At 41.0% G+C, this 13344-nt stretch overlaps 1 protein-coding gene across 2 annotated transcripts in view; it reads left to right on the top strand.

Annotated features, from left to right (window-relative positions):
• strn (striatin, calmodulin binding protein) overlaps positions 1 to 8012 on the top strand; it is a 28576-nt gene extending 20564 nt beyond the window's left edge. For both annotated transcript variants that reach the window (XM_030771765.1, XM_030771763.1), the window contains exons 6-18: positions 1 to 81; positions 321 to 486; positions 1503 to 1595; positions 2533 to 2676; positions 2774 to 2910; positions 3848 to 4023; positions 4420 to 4467; positions 4848 to 4969; positions 5192 to 5359; positions 5625 to 5771; positions 5961 to 6062; positions 6682 to 6768; positions 6925 to 8012. The exon at positions 1 to 81 is cut by the window's left edge. In XM_030771765.1, the coding sequence (XP_030627625.1) occupies positions 1 to 81; positions 321 to 486; positions 1503 to 1595; positions 2533 to 2676; positions 2774 to 2910; positions 3848 to 4023; positions 4420 to 4467; positions 4848 to 4969; positions 5192 to 5359; positions 5625 to 5771; positions 5961 to 6062; positions 6682 to 6768; positions 6925 to 7094 (1641 nt within the window). In that variant the 3' untranslated portion in view covers positions 7095 to 8012. The remainder of the gene's footprint in view (positions 82 to 320; positions 487 to 1502; positions 1596 to 2532; positions 2677 to 2773; positions 2911 to 3847; positions 4024 to 4419; positions 4468 to 4847; positions 4970 to 5191; positions 5360 to 5624; positions 5772 to 5960; positions 6063 to 6681; positions 6769 to 6924) is intronic.
• Positions 8013 to 13344: the final 5332 nt, after the last annotated feature.

Below are 13344 nucleotides of genomic sequence, written 5' to 3'. Positions count from 1 at the left end.
AGTGCCGCAGCTGAGCTGAGCGATGAGGATGAGGAAGAAGACAGCGAGGGGAGGGAAAAGACAATTATCGACCTAGCTACGGTGAGCGAAAGTTAAACACGTAACACACACACACACACACACCCTGTTTCTAAGCAAGACAGCCTGTCTGTTTTTTGTTACGTAGCTGATGTGCCAAGGGATGCCATCTGAGAGTATTTTAGTTGGATCAGTTCTAGAATTAGAATTAGAATTAGTGCCACCAGAAGCCAAACTGTCTGTCGCTCTCTTTATCTCTTACTCACTTTTTTTGTTTGTTTCTCTCCTCGTCTTTCTCGCAGATGGTGAGGAAGAAGGTGTCGGCTTCTCCGTCCTCTTCTTCCTCGGCAGATATGAGCGATGATCCGGACACGGAGGAGGCGCTGAAGGGCTTTGACTTCCTGGCCAGCTCTGAAGACATGGATTGTTCTCCAGAGACCCAGAGCACAGGAGAATCTGGAGAATGGGGTAAGACTGAGCACTGGAGCAGGATGTGCAGTCTGTGTCCCAGTCAAATCAATCTGGCCTGCTGTATGTATGCACATGCTATAATCACCAGATCCAATACAGTAAGGATTAACTACAAGTTTAGTCTGGAAGCGGTGGAAATATAAGAAATATGACTGCATGTTTGTTTTCTGTGGCTTTATTTTCTGAACATATGCTTTCAGGATGCATTCTTTTTAGAGGGTCAATATTCATTCTTTTAATGACAAACTTTGGTTAACTAATGGTTAATATATAAGTCAATCGCTAAAAAACAAGCTTGAAGGCATGACATACCCACGACGATCTGTGCAAATATCTGGCCTTTTCGTGTGAAATAAATGCAATTTTTTATTTTCAGGCTTGCTGCAAGGTATCAGATTTAAATGAATATTATGTGTCCAGTGCACAGTGTGTGTCAGATTCTGTCTGCCTTAGTGTCCCCCTCCCCCCCCCTGTATCTCTTAATCCAAAAGTTTTGTCTTTCACACAAACACACACACACACACACACATCCCCAGAAGTGCCTCATGCTGTAAACTGAAACATAACAGCCTTGTCCCTGCTATGTTGTGTCTGAAGAGAATTGGAGCGATTTTCTTCTGAACCCTGTCGTTTCCATCGTCATTGTTGTGACTCAGAATGCTCCTCAGCCATTACTGAGTCCAAATGCCCCTAACTGATATCCCGCTAAGAGAAAGATCAGCTCCCCAAGACTCACTTATTCCCCACAAGGACAAAGAACAGTGACTTATAGACACGGGAGGGGGGAGTAACTACCACATACTGCTCTTCTGGTTTTGGCACTGTACAGTGCATTTGTACATTTCAGTCGGACTGCCATTAAGTTAGGACTGCACCACTGACGTGTGGTAGAAGTGTCACTGAGTGGAAACTTGAGCGTAGAGACACAGAGGAGGAAATGAGTGATAGCAGGCTGTAAAGCTATGGGACTGAACACCCCTGTGGGTTTGGTGTGTCTCCCTCCCCCCGTGTAGAAAAGGATGAACAGTGGGACGTGGACCAGGGCCTGATATCTAAACTCAAGGAGCAGTACAGGAAGGAGCGCAAGGGCAAAAAGGGGGTGAAGAGTAAGTCTGCCAGGCCTTCCCTTCCCATTTCTCTCTCTCTCTCTCTCTCTCTCTCTCTCTCTGTCTCTCAGCACAGAATGAACATGGTATTTTATTCTCACATTGAAAAAAAAAAAAAGGGATGAGATATCAGATGACTGATTTTTTTTTCTTCCATTCTTCCATTTGTTTGTTTGTTTGTTGTACCTTTCATTTTAATTTTGCTTCTTGTGTGTGTGTGTGTGTGTGTGTGTGTAAGTAAGCATCACCATGTTAATGGGATTCCTTTGTAGGCAGAGCCTCCTCTCTCAGCCTGTGTACCTCATTTAACTGCTGTGAACCTCCCTCTCTCCTCTGTGCTGCATTTCTTCCCTCACATCTCTCTCTCTCTCTCTCTCTCTCTCTCTCTCTCTCTCTCTCTCCTTTCCTCCTTCATCACTCATGCCCTGAATAAACAAGCACAGCACCTGGTCCCTGCTCACACTCGGTTTTGTTTGCCTGTGTTTTCTCTCCATCCTGTCTTTCTTTTAGGATTCTGATGCAAAGCTGTTTCTGATTCAACTCTTGATTTTGTGGCTGTGTTTTGTTTTAATGTTTATGTTAGAGCTGTCTCTCTCTCTCTCTCTCTTTGTATTATTTTGTATGTTGCTCACTTTTTGCTGACATTTCTTGCTTTATTTGTGTTTTCACTCTTCTTTGTGGGGTTATGCAAGATTTCTCCTGTCAAACTGAACCCCATAATAATATTCCCTCTTTTCATCATTTACACTAAACAACAAGATGCTACAGATATGATTCACTCTTCTTGTAATATGCACATCTACTTTTTTTTTTTCATTTTTTTCAGTGCCTTCATCCCACTCTAAAATCTAGATAAATTGTGATGGACTGGCTAAAATTGTAAAGGGTTCTCCTGTGGTAAACTGTTTCTCCCCCCTTCTCAATCTCACCTTTACAGGGCCTAACCGGTCCAAACTGCAGGACATGTTGGCTAATTTAAGGGACGCAGAAGACCTGCCCTCAGTGCAACCCCCGGTGTCAGCCCCTGTCAGACCCAGCCTCCCCAGGCTGAACGAGCATGAACTCGGACGCACGGACGAAGGTATCGCCCCGCTGAGCATCCCTTCCATACACGTGCCACTCACGCGAATTTCAGTCTTAACTGGATGTGTGTTTATGTGTGACTGCGTTTGTTCCAGTGGAGGCCCTGACCTTCCCTCCCTCCTCGGGGAAGTCCTTTATAATGGGTGCAGACGAGGCTCTGGAGAGTGAGTTGGGCCTGGGGGAACTGGCTGGCCTGACAGTGGCCAATGAGGCAGAGAGTCTGGGGTATGATGTAAGTACAGCACTCATCAGAATACAGCTTGAAGGAACAGCCTTAATTTCCTGTGGTATCAAACCACCATGAGTGCATAAAGCAAGATGTTTGGGGTCATACAGACTGTAGCATCTACACTAACCTTGTTTCCTGCGTATGTGGTCGATTCACGTGGTTTTAGCATTTGTGTCGTGGCCCATTTACAAAGCTCATTTCCCTTTTAGATCAATATTTCTATATTAAAAATGTAATTATATATGTATTATAATTTTTTTAAAGACATGGGTCAAACTGGCTGTTAACAGTGACTAACTGATAAACTAGGCACAGCTAACTGTGTCTTCTCATATTTTTTTTTTCTTTGTTTGCTTGTTTTTTGTTTGCCTTCTTGACAGAGGTCAAATACTGACTAAATGCACAAAGGTCAATAGCACCTTTGAACTGTTATGTAAGAACTGTTCCAGCCATATTTAGAGAAGTCAATACTGAAGCAGGCTTTTTTAATTAGTGTGGTGTTTGCTTTGGTCGCTGGCTTAAACACACTCACATGCATTCAGTGGCTTCTGAGTAAACACACAGAGCAGCTGGGACTGGTAGTGTCAGGTTTTACAGCTCTGATCATGCATGAGACCACCTCAGTGGGAGACTAGTCACCTAGATTCACTCCTATAACGTTGTTTACTTCTCATAGATAACCTGCACATGCACTCTGTCACAGAAGATCGCTCGCCTATATGAAGACGGGGAAATTCTTTTACCGCATGATAACATCGTTTACGGTTATTTTTGTCGCAGGTCAGAAAAGGCGTACATTTTCCTGCGTAATAAACAGCAACTGATTTTAGGTGCACACGTTGTACTTTAGCGTGATCATGAGACAAGTTGACTGTTCTTTAGCCTGCCGGTTTCAGTAATCTGCTCCATCTCTAAACTGATTTGTCTGGTAACTGTTCAGATCACCAATAACAAGGACGCCCTGAGGAAGACATGGAACCCCAAGTTTACTCTGAGGAGTCATTTCGATTCCATCCGCAGCCTGGCCTTTCACCCCGTGGAGCCTGTCCTGGTCACGGCCTCAGAGGACCACACCCTGAAGATGTGGAACCTCCAGAAGACTGCACCGACCAAAAAGTAAAAGACCACCCGACACCCACGCCACGCCCCAAAGCTCTAAAGCAGCTCTATTCTTTTTCTCTGTTCACTCTGTTCACTCGTTTCACTGATCTGGAAAACTTTAGTTGAAAGAAATCCAACAGTGTCCTCAGTCTGCTGATTAATTAGATCTGGTGTGTTCTATGTTCTAGTCTCCTTTTTTTTTTTTAACTCAGCCGAAAGAAGAAGTGAACAACATAATGTTCTCGTCATGATTGCATAGGAAAAATACATCACGCTTTTTTTTTTTTAAACTCCTGTTTTTTTTTTATTCTGAGGCTTAGAGGTGAACAGCTTGAGTGATAGTACAAATAGTTCCTTTATGCATTCCCAGTGAGGGCTTTAAACATCACTCATTATCTGTCTGCCCTCCAGGTGTGCAGCATTAGATGTGGAGCCCATTTATACATTCAGAGCTCATCGGTGAGTGACCAAGCTCGAAGTCTGCTTTGCATTACCCCCAAAGTCTTATTACTACACACACATCAGCATTTAGTATGTGAATGAGTGTCAGTGGTGAATGATCTCATAGCAATAGAATCAATAATATCTGTAATCAAGAGATAAACCAAACAAAAATGTTTTTAGTGGTCAGCTTAGAGGATTCTCATTTTTTTTATTGGTATTTCATTCATAAACTGTTGAATTTTGATATTTTCTGCTTTGTTTTTCCATTCAAAACAAATGGAAATGCTCTGAAAATTATAATTCGTGTACTACACAGGATAGTGTAGAGTATACATTTTTCTTCACAACATAGAAGTAAACACCAAAGAACCATTAACAGTAATACTGTGTTACAGGGGAGCAGTGTTGTGTGTGGTCATGAGTTCCACTGGGGAGCAGTGCTTTAGTGGAGGAGTGGATGGAACCATTCAGAGCTGGAATACGCCAAACCCCAACATTGACCCCTATGACTCATACGGTATGGTCCATGCTTACGTCAGGGTATTGCATAAATAAGTTAAGTGTGACAGGTTCTCAAATTCCAAGAGGTTTTCAGGTTCTTTTTTCTTTTCTTTCTCTGAATCTCTCCCGTACTCTTTATCTCTCCTTTGAAACTCAACATACTCCTTAATCTAATCTCTCTCTCTCTCTCTCTCTCTCTCTCTCTCTCTCTCTCTCTCTCTCTCCCTCCCTGTAACAGAGCCTTCTGTCCTGAGAGGAGCACTGTGTGGTCATACAGATGCCGTGTGGGGATTGGTCTATAGCTCTGCCCATCACCGCCTCCTGTCCTGTTCTGGAGATGGAACAGTGCGGCTGTGGAATGCTGCAGATACCTCCCCCGCCCTTGCAATCTTCAACGAAAACCAAGGTATTCCTGGCACGACATCAAACTTCTGCCTTTCTTAGTGACTGTTAATGATTTATTTATTCACATACTGAGACTGAACCCCAGAGGGACAGAAATATGAACCTGGAGGCACTGTTTGACCTGAAATCTCCCAATCATGTCCTTTATTTAAGAAACTCTCTTCTCAGTTGCCCTGCATGTGTTTGTATTTCTTTATGGAAATTCATTCAGTAAATATTGATATTGTCAGCACATTTTCACCCGGTCCTGTCTCTCTGTGTTGCAGAGCTAGGCATACCTTCATCTGTAGACTTGGTATGCAGTGAACCTGCTCATATGGTGACCTCCTTCACCAATGGCAAAATTGGCCTCTTCAACATGGAGACACGTCAGCTCATTCTGAATCTGGAGTCCCAGTCTGCAGGGGAGCCCGGTACGTTTGCCCTTCAGGCTAATGAATGTCATTTCTGAGAAGTAGACTGTTACCACCTCAAAAGCAGGTTAGACCTGTAGTCCCGCCCATGTTGAACTCAACACGGGAAGAATGCAGTGCTTCACTGTAAACGGTTTAACTGATTCGTCATGTATCTGCTCTGATTGTATTATTTGCACGATTGTGTAGATGCCCCCTGTCAGATCAACAAAGTGCTGAGTCACCCAACTCTGCCTATCACCATCACCGCACAGGAGGACCGCCACATCCGTTTCTATGACAACAACACAGGTACGTCACTGGCAACTCTGCTTTAAGGTTTTTCAGTAAGGATGGGAAGCGTTTCAGAGGCTCCCATGTGACAAGTGTGTATAAGGCACTGTTTTAAAGTGCAAAAATGTGCTTTTTGTGTGGTGTTCACGGTTCAAATCCCAACTATGCCACACTTGAGAGTTGTAGCCAGATGTTTGTAGGAACACAGTTGGCAGTGGTCTCTGGGCAGGTGAATCAGCCCAGGGTACCTTTCCCCTCTGTGTCACTTATGGTCAAGTGTCCGTGTAGATTAGGGCAGAATGAAGTAAATATCACTGTCCTCAAGGTGCATTAAATCGCTTGACAGCAGCATGCAGTCCGTGGTTCAGAAAAATAAATAAAACGGTTCTTCAATAAAATTGATGTAATTTATGGTGTAGGACGTGGTAGCCTTACTTGCTTCTACTGAGGTGGTCACTGTGTGAAGGAGAGACTAATGAGATTATGGATAACTGGACATTTCATTTTAATTGAGAGAAATAGGGGAAAAAATTACAGAAGAATTAAGAAGTAAAGCATTTTAAAATTGGGCTATTTCCTTTCTGTATGTTGGATACTGCACAAACACCTGGGTTGCTGTTTGATGCTTTTCCCACAGGCAAACTGATTCACTCCATGGTCGCCCATCTGGACGCTGTCACCAGTTTAGCAGTCGACCCTAATGGACTTTATCTCATGTCTGGGAGTAAGTATCCGTCTCTGACATACCGAGCCTATGTAGGTAAATATATGCCTAATGAGAGCTCAGGAACCTTTTGAGTTTCTGAGAGGAAACACACACACACGTTCTTTCTCTCAATCTCTTTCTACTCTCATTTCCCTCCCTTCCCTCTTCCCCTAGGTCATGACTGCTCCATCAGGCTTTGGAACATGGAGAGTAAGACGTGTATCCAGGAGTTCACTGCCCACAGGAAGAAATTTGACGAATCCATAAACGATGTGGCGTTCCACCCCACTAAATGCTATATCGGCAGTGCTGGAGCAGACGCCCTGGCCAAGGTCTTCGTATGACCGCAGACTTCTGCTCCGCTGCTTCCACGGACCAATGGCAGATGGGAACTAGACACGGACCCAGAGAGGGCACAGGAGACCCCCCGTCTCTCTGCGCGTCTCTCCAGACAACTCGCCGACTTATAGTCCGGAAAGCTCTTTAGCTGGTTGACGTGCCATTGGCTCTCTGTCTGGGATGGGGAAAGGAACGGGGTTAACAGTTTGAGGGGAAGAGAGAAAGCAAAAGAGAGACATGAGCGGGCTGACCTTATTTTGAACTCCATAACCTCCCACGCCATATATCACATACACCACATCCCTCATCCAGGCAGGCCTGGGAGTCTGAGGGAAACACAACCGCATCAGAGCTGCCCTCATACGAGGAGGTCTGGAGTAATATATATCACTAACCTACAGGGGGCGTGCCTGAGACCCAAGATTCTGTGCTTATGCCACTCTAGCCACTCCATCTTCTGAGACCGTTCAGGAAAAGGGGGAAGAGTTGTGGGAATCCATGGATATGAAAAGATACCAAACCTCTGGCCGACCTGGTTCCACCACAAGAGGCTTCTGATGATCCACACGTTGTTTTGGTTTGATTTCATTTAGCCTCGCAGGAGGTGAGGTGCTGCTCTTTTTCCTTTCTCTCTTTCCTTTCTAAAGATGGTGTGTCTGCACCACGTGCCAGCTTTGGCCATCCTGATCACCACCTGGACCTTGTCCAACCAAGAAAACAGCCTGTCTCCGATCTGTCATTTTAAAAATGTTTATTGACCATGTGCCTTTGCTTCTAAATAGTCTTGCAGCAATGTTTGTTTGTTCCCCCCCTCACACACTTTTGATGGATTTAGAAATACAGGTTTGAGTTTAAATCACCAGGTTATTCACTTTGCAAAACGTTCACGGTAGGATCAGTAGTGGTGTGTAGTAATGAAGTGTGATCATACATACCATTTGGAACAAACTTTTTTTTTTTTTCTTTTAGTTTAGTTTTTAACAGGTTACCCATGAAGAGTATAGCCCTGTAGTTTGACATGATTGTATGTTTGGAGGGGTATTGCCAAGCTGGATGCTAAAGCTTCATTCAGTCTGCTGTATTTTTTTGAGATTTTATGAACCAACCAAGATTTTTTTTTTTTTTTTCCTTTTTTTTTTTTGGACCTGAAATGGGTGTTTAACATATTTTTGAATGTTTTGGTGAGGAACGGTGTTTTCAAATACACGTAACTTTTTACAGAGTTTTTACCGAGTCAGTAATCATTTAGTTCATTCTATTCCAAAATGTTATATTTCTCATCTCCTCTGAAAACTCTTTTAACCTGTGGACTGGGGAAGCCCTTGTTTTTTTTTTTATCTTGCATAAAGTGTGTTACCCATGGTTGATTATAGTTCAACTAAGAAGTGTACATATAAAAATGCATATTGATAAATTATTTATTAGTGTGAATTTGTGAGCTTTTCACAAACATGACCAAATTTCTCTGTGGCTTTACATCCAATAAAATGAGACAAATGGGATTTTATGTACTGTTGTAAATGTGCTCTACTTGTTTAACTCTTGAAGAAACAAGTAGCCCCCCCCCCCAAAAAAAAAAAAACCCTGATGCTCGGTAGACTTATCTAACCTACTTCTTAGAAGCATTACATCAAAGTAGGCTATTACTGTATTCAAGCTTGCTTTAGAAGCTTAGCCTGCCATTATGTGACAGGTTTCAATTTCAAAATGCCTCATTTTCAGATCATATACAGTTCCATTACAGTTGTACACTCTGTACTATGGCTATCAGACAATACCTTTTCTTTCTGGTTTTGGATGTTTCCATTTTTACACAGAGTTCTTAGAACAGCATAACTGTCGTAATAATGATAATGTTGTAATGTACCAACAATGTCTGAAGTAGTGAGGTCAAAATAAAATCTATAGTCATGTGGTGATTTACCTAGAACTAGATGAGTTATTTGGAACAGTTTGATAGTGTTTTGGTCTGAAACACCGTTAAATCATTAACAAAGTCACAAACCCAATGTGAAACCATGCTGATTAAATCCATTGTATTTTTTGCTTCAAACTATTGGAAATGCAGTGGTACAAAATAGGTATTTTGTGATTTTTTTTTTTGTTTGTTTGTTTGTTTGTTTTTTATTTTATTTTTGGTTTCGTCACTTATGTTTATTTTGCCTCTGTGAGTGCTTTAAGCCAAATGCTCCCATGCTATCAAGGCTTGTTTTAAAAATGACCTGATAAAGAGAGCTTACAGTATGTGAACTGTGTGCACCATTGCTTCTGGTCCTGAGTCCATCTTGCTGTTTAGTTTTACAAGAAAACCCTCAAATTCAGCTTAAATGCAGTGTGCATTTCTTACAGATCTAGCTACTCCTCTGTTTTGAAAATATTATTCTCTCTCTCTCTCTCTCTCTCTCTCTCTCTCTTTCTGGAGAAATTATTGGTTATATATTCTGTATGTAATAATAATAATTGTTTGAATATATATTTTTTACATAATTATTTGGAACAAATACTAGTATTTTTATTTACTTACTGTATGTTTGGGAGCAGAGGTTAAAACTAGATCATAACCCTAGGTAAAGCAGGTTGATATTTTTTAAAGAATATTTTCTGTGATTACTTGAAAATCTAGGTGTTAACTTCTGGTGGTGCCTGTATTTTTGTCTTATTGGGATGAAGATTTACTGGTCTTATCAGGATGAATATGCCTTTGATAAGCACTACAGAACAAAAGGAAAGTGTGCAGTATTTTTTTTTCCAGGCCATTCAGTTGTCTTGAGAGTATAAATTAAGGAGAACTTTTGCTACTTTACCAAATGCTGTGGAATTTTAAGCGAGAATTACAGATTTGTGTACACAGAAAGATGGTTGGGAAAAAGTGATAGGGAATTGTGTGTAGTTGCATACTAGTAAATATATTTTCTGAGGTTTTGTTCTGTTTGTTTGTTTTTTGTTTTTTTGGTTTGTTATTAATTCTAGATCTAAGACAAAGAAACTAAATGTGTATAGTTTTAAGGTATTGGCAAATATTCTATTTATAAACTCAGTATATGGTGTATATTGAATTGCAGGAAAATTAAATTTGAGTCAGTACACTATGGTGCCGTTTGTAATGGTAAATATAGTCTCTTACCTATACTATATCGTGTCATCAGTGCAAAGGAAGATTTTGCACCCCCTGCTGGTCAGAGATGGGAACTGACTGACTGACTCAGCCTAAATAAGGGTTTTGGAATGACCAAAAAAAAAAAGACAATTATCAATTCGATCAGCACATCAGTTTGCCCTCAGTAAATGTGGATTATGGACACATTTTTGTATTTAATACTATAACATTGGTAGGACAATACAGCGGTATGGCATTTGATTGCTGGTTAGCACTTGGTATGAAGGCGTTCCAGACTCTCTCTTGTCTGGGACTCATGTGTCTGTTGCTAAAACAGAGGCAGAGGTACTAGTAATATTTTACTAACCCACCTATAGTTAACATATTGCAAAATTCAGCTACAGTCATTTTCACTGTCTGAAATATGCAAAGCAGTAGTTCTGCATCCTGTTTTTATCTCTGGAAATACAAACGGGGGGGGAGGGGAGGGGGGCCAAAATGTCTTGGTAATAATCAGCTCTGGGACGTTTTTGCATGCTCTTCACTACAGATATTTAGAGAAAAAAAAAGTACACTCAAGTAATTGTAACAACAGAAATATGACCAAGTACCAGAATATGCCAAGCCTACCTGTAAAAGTGTCAATGTTGCCCTTTTACGGGGGTTATACAGAACCCTCTCAATGATTATGTGAAATATGTTTCTTGTACATACGTTATTATTGTTATTATAATAGTTTCTTCTTTTTTCATGATGTATTCTCTTTTTTTTTTTTTTTCCTCAGATGGAATATTGACATTTATCAATAACAACAATAAAAGAATATGTTGTATTTCTTTTTTTTTGTGGTGTGCTCTGATGGATGACCAAACCTGCCTGTTTTCATAACATAGCATAGGGATGGGGCCTCTCGTTTTGACTCTGTTTCATCAATATGAAATTCAGCACTTTGACTCCAACCACATTTATCCCCTGTGAGCATGAATACTATAAAATGTCAGTATATTCAATATAATGCAAAAACCATCTATTTATAGTGTAGTGTTCTTAGTCAGAATCTCCCAGTAGTCTATAGTTCTCTCTTTTCCAGTCATTTCAGGTTAACTATTACAAATCCACAGAAGTTAAGAAAGGAGTTTAGTAGCAGAACATTTGAGTTTCTGAATTTCTTATCCAGTACTTGAAGTTTACTTGTCAAACTCTCTACTCCTCCAGCTTCAAGTCAGAAGGCTCTTAATTTTTCTCCTTTTGTGGACAGTAGACAGATAGATATCTGAGTAAACTCTGTAAACTAATCCCAGGTTAGTTTACTGAGTAATCTCAGTAGACTAATTTGGAAACCACCAGTTTGAACTGGCATTTAATTTATTAGCAACACATACACATATATGATAATACTCATTTCTCTGGACAATATTATTGTTGTACTCTTGCTAAGTAATGAATGACTGGCAAAAACAATTTGTATCAACAAGTTTCCACTTCTTCATAGTTGCTGCAATTGACAAGCAATTGTATAAATGCAAACGTACAATCATAAGTCACTTTATTAGGAACACTTACCTTGTTGGTGTACAGTTGGAGATTACAGTTGGCCATGGACGTTTTGTGTTAGCCATCCTCTAGCTGTTCATCAGTGGTCAGTGTCTAAAAACCCCAGCGATGCTGCTCTGTCTCACGCACCTATACAACAGCAACACCCACTACCATACCACTACCAGGTCCGTGTCACTGTGTTGAGAACAGTCTGCAACAATATATGTCCCACAGTGGTCCTGTAGTCAGAAACTAACCACTAATGAACAGGGTAGAAGGTTGCTGACAAATTGTAGATGACTGATTGACCCACATAGTTTACCTATAGGGTAGGTAAACCTTATAAAGTGGCCGGTGAGTGTAGGTCAGAGGTGAGTGTTTCTAGTACAGTGGACAGTCAGTGTATAGAAGAGGACACTACGTAGGCCACTTAGTGGGACTGAAAAGGGGCTCCCAGTCACACCAGAAGAGGGCAGTCCAGAATTACAAAATGGCATAAAGTAAATGAATGAACTGAAAAGCAAGAGGACTGAAGATGCAGCCAAACATCCAGTAAGAGTACAGTGTGTGTAGGTAGATTAATTAGCCAGTGCAACATTAAGTATGTTTTCACACATTTCTGAAGAGCCACCCAGGAATTGAAAAACAAAAGCAACAGAAAAAAGAAGAAGAAGACACGATGTTCTCATAAGTGATGAACAGTAGGAGGTTTGATATGTCCCTGGTTCTAACTGCTTTCCTAGAGAGGCTCAGTAAACTCTGGACATTTAATTAAGAACTAGGTGTGGACTTATAACCAAGAGATGCATTACACAGAGTTCTTGGACATGAGTGATGAAACAGTATGAGTTTTTATTGTACTGTCCCTGCACCTAATCTCTAATGGGGGAATAGTTCATTTGGTTCACCACAGATGGAGGTAAAGAGGTGTCCCTGTTTTCATTTGAAATGCTTCATTGTTTGTTCTCATTCAAAAATAACATCGGTACTCCCGCAGAGTCTCATAATTAAATGGGGGCTAAATGACTGGAACTTATTCACTATGTGATAAAGTTTTTACTCAGTTGGGAATCATCACACTCAAATGACTGATGTGCCTTTTAACAAGAACTTTTAACTCTCACAAAAAGCCATAGAACAGCAACCAACACTATGGCAGTATATATGCAGATCCAGCATACAGAGTTCATGTCAAGTGATTGTGGACACTGTTTCGGGGTCACACTCACATTTCTGACACCACAGAACAAGAGACTAGCTGTGCCTTTAAACAAGAGGAAGAAAAAAAAAATTGTCGCACATAGTTCATGTCACTCCCAGCGGTATTTAAGAATTCTGTAGGAAGCAGAGGCGAGAACTGTCTGTTCAGTAGGCAATGTGCCGTTTTCTTCAGTTTGATCTTCTACAGTTGGAAAAGTACTGCACACAGCTGATACATGTTACAGGATAGTGTTTGTTATCTCTTTGGGCCTTGAAATCGTGAGAGCATAAACTAAGGAGAATGTCTGATGTTTGTGCATAGAAAGATGGATGGGGAAATGATAAAGAATTGTATAATTCACTCTGTAATTTATGGTGACCCATGCAGAAGTAATGCACTGTTTACCAGTAAGTTGTAGGTT

Source organism: Chanos chanos, chromosome 4 (genome assembly GCF_902362185.1).
Source record: "Chanos chanos chromosome 4, fChaCha1.1, whole genome shotgun sequence".
NCBI lineage: Eukaryota > Metazoa > Chordata > Actinopteri > Gonorynchiformes > Chanidae > Chanos > Chanos chanos.
Note: the sequence above shows the minus strand (reverse complement) of the source record. Positions and strands in the feature narration are given on the sequence as shown.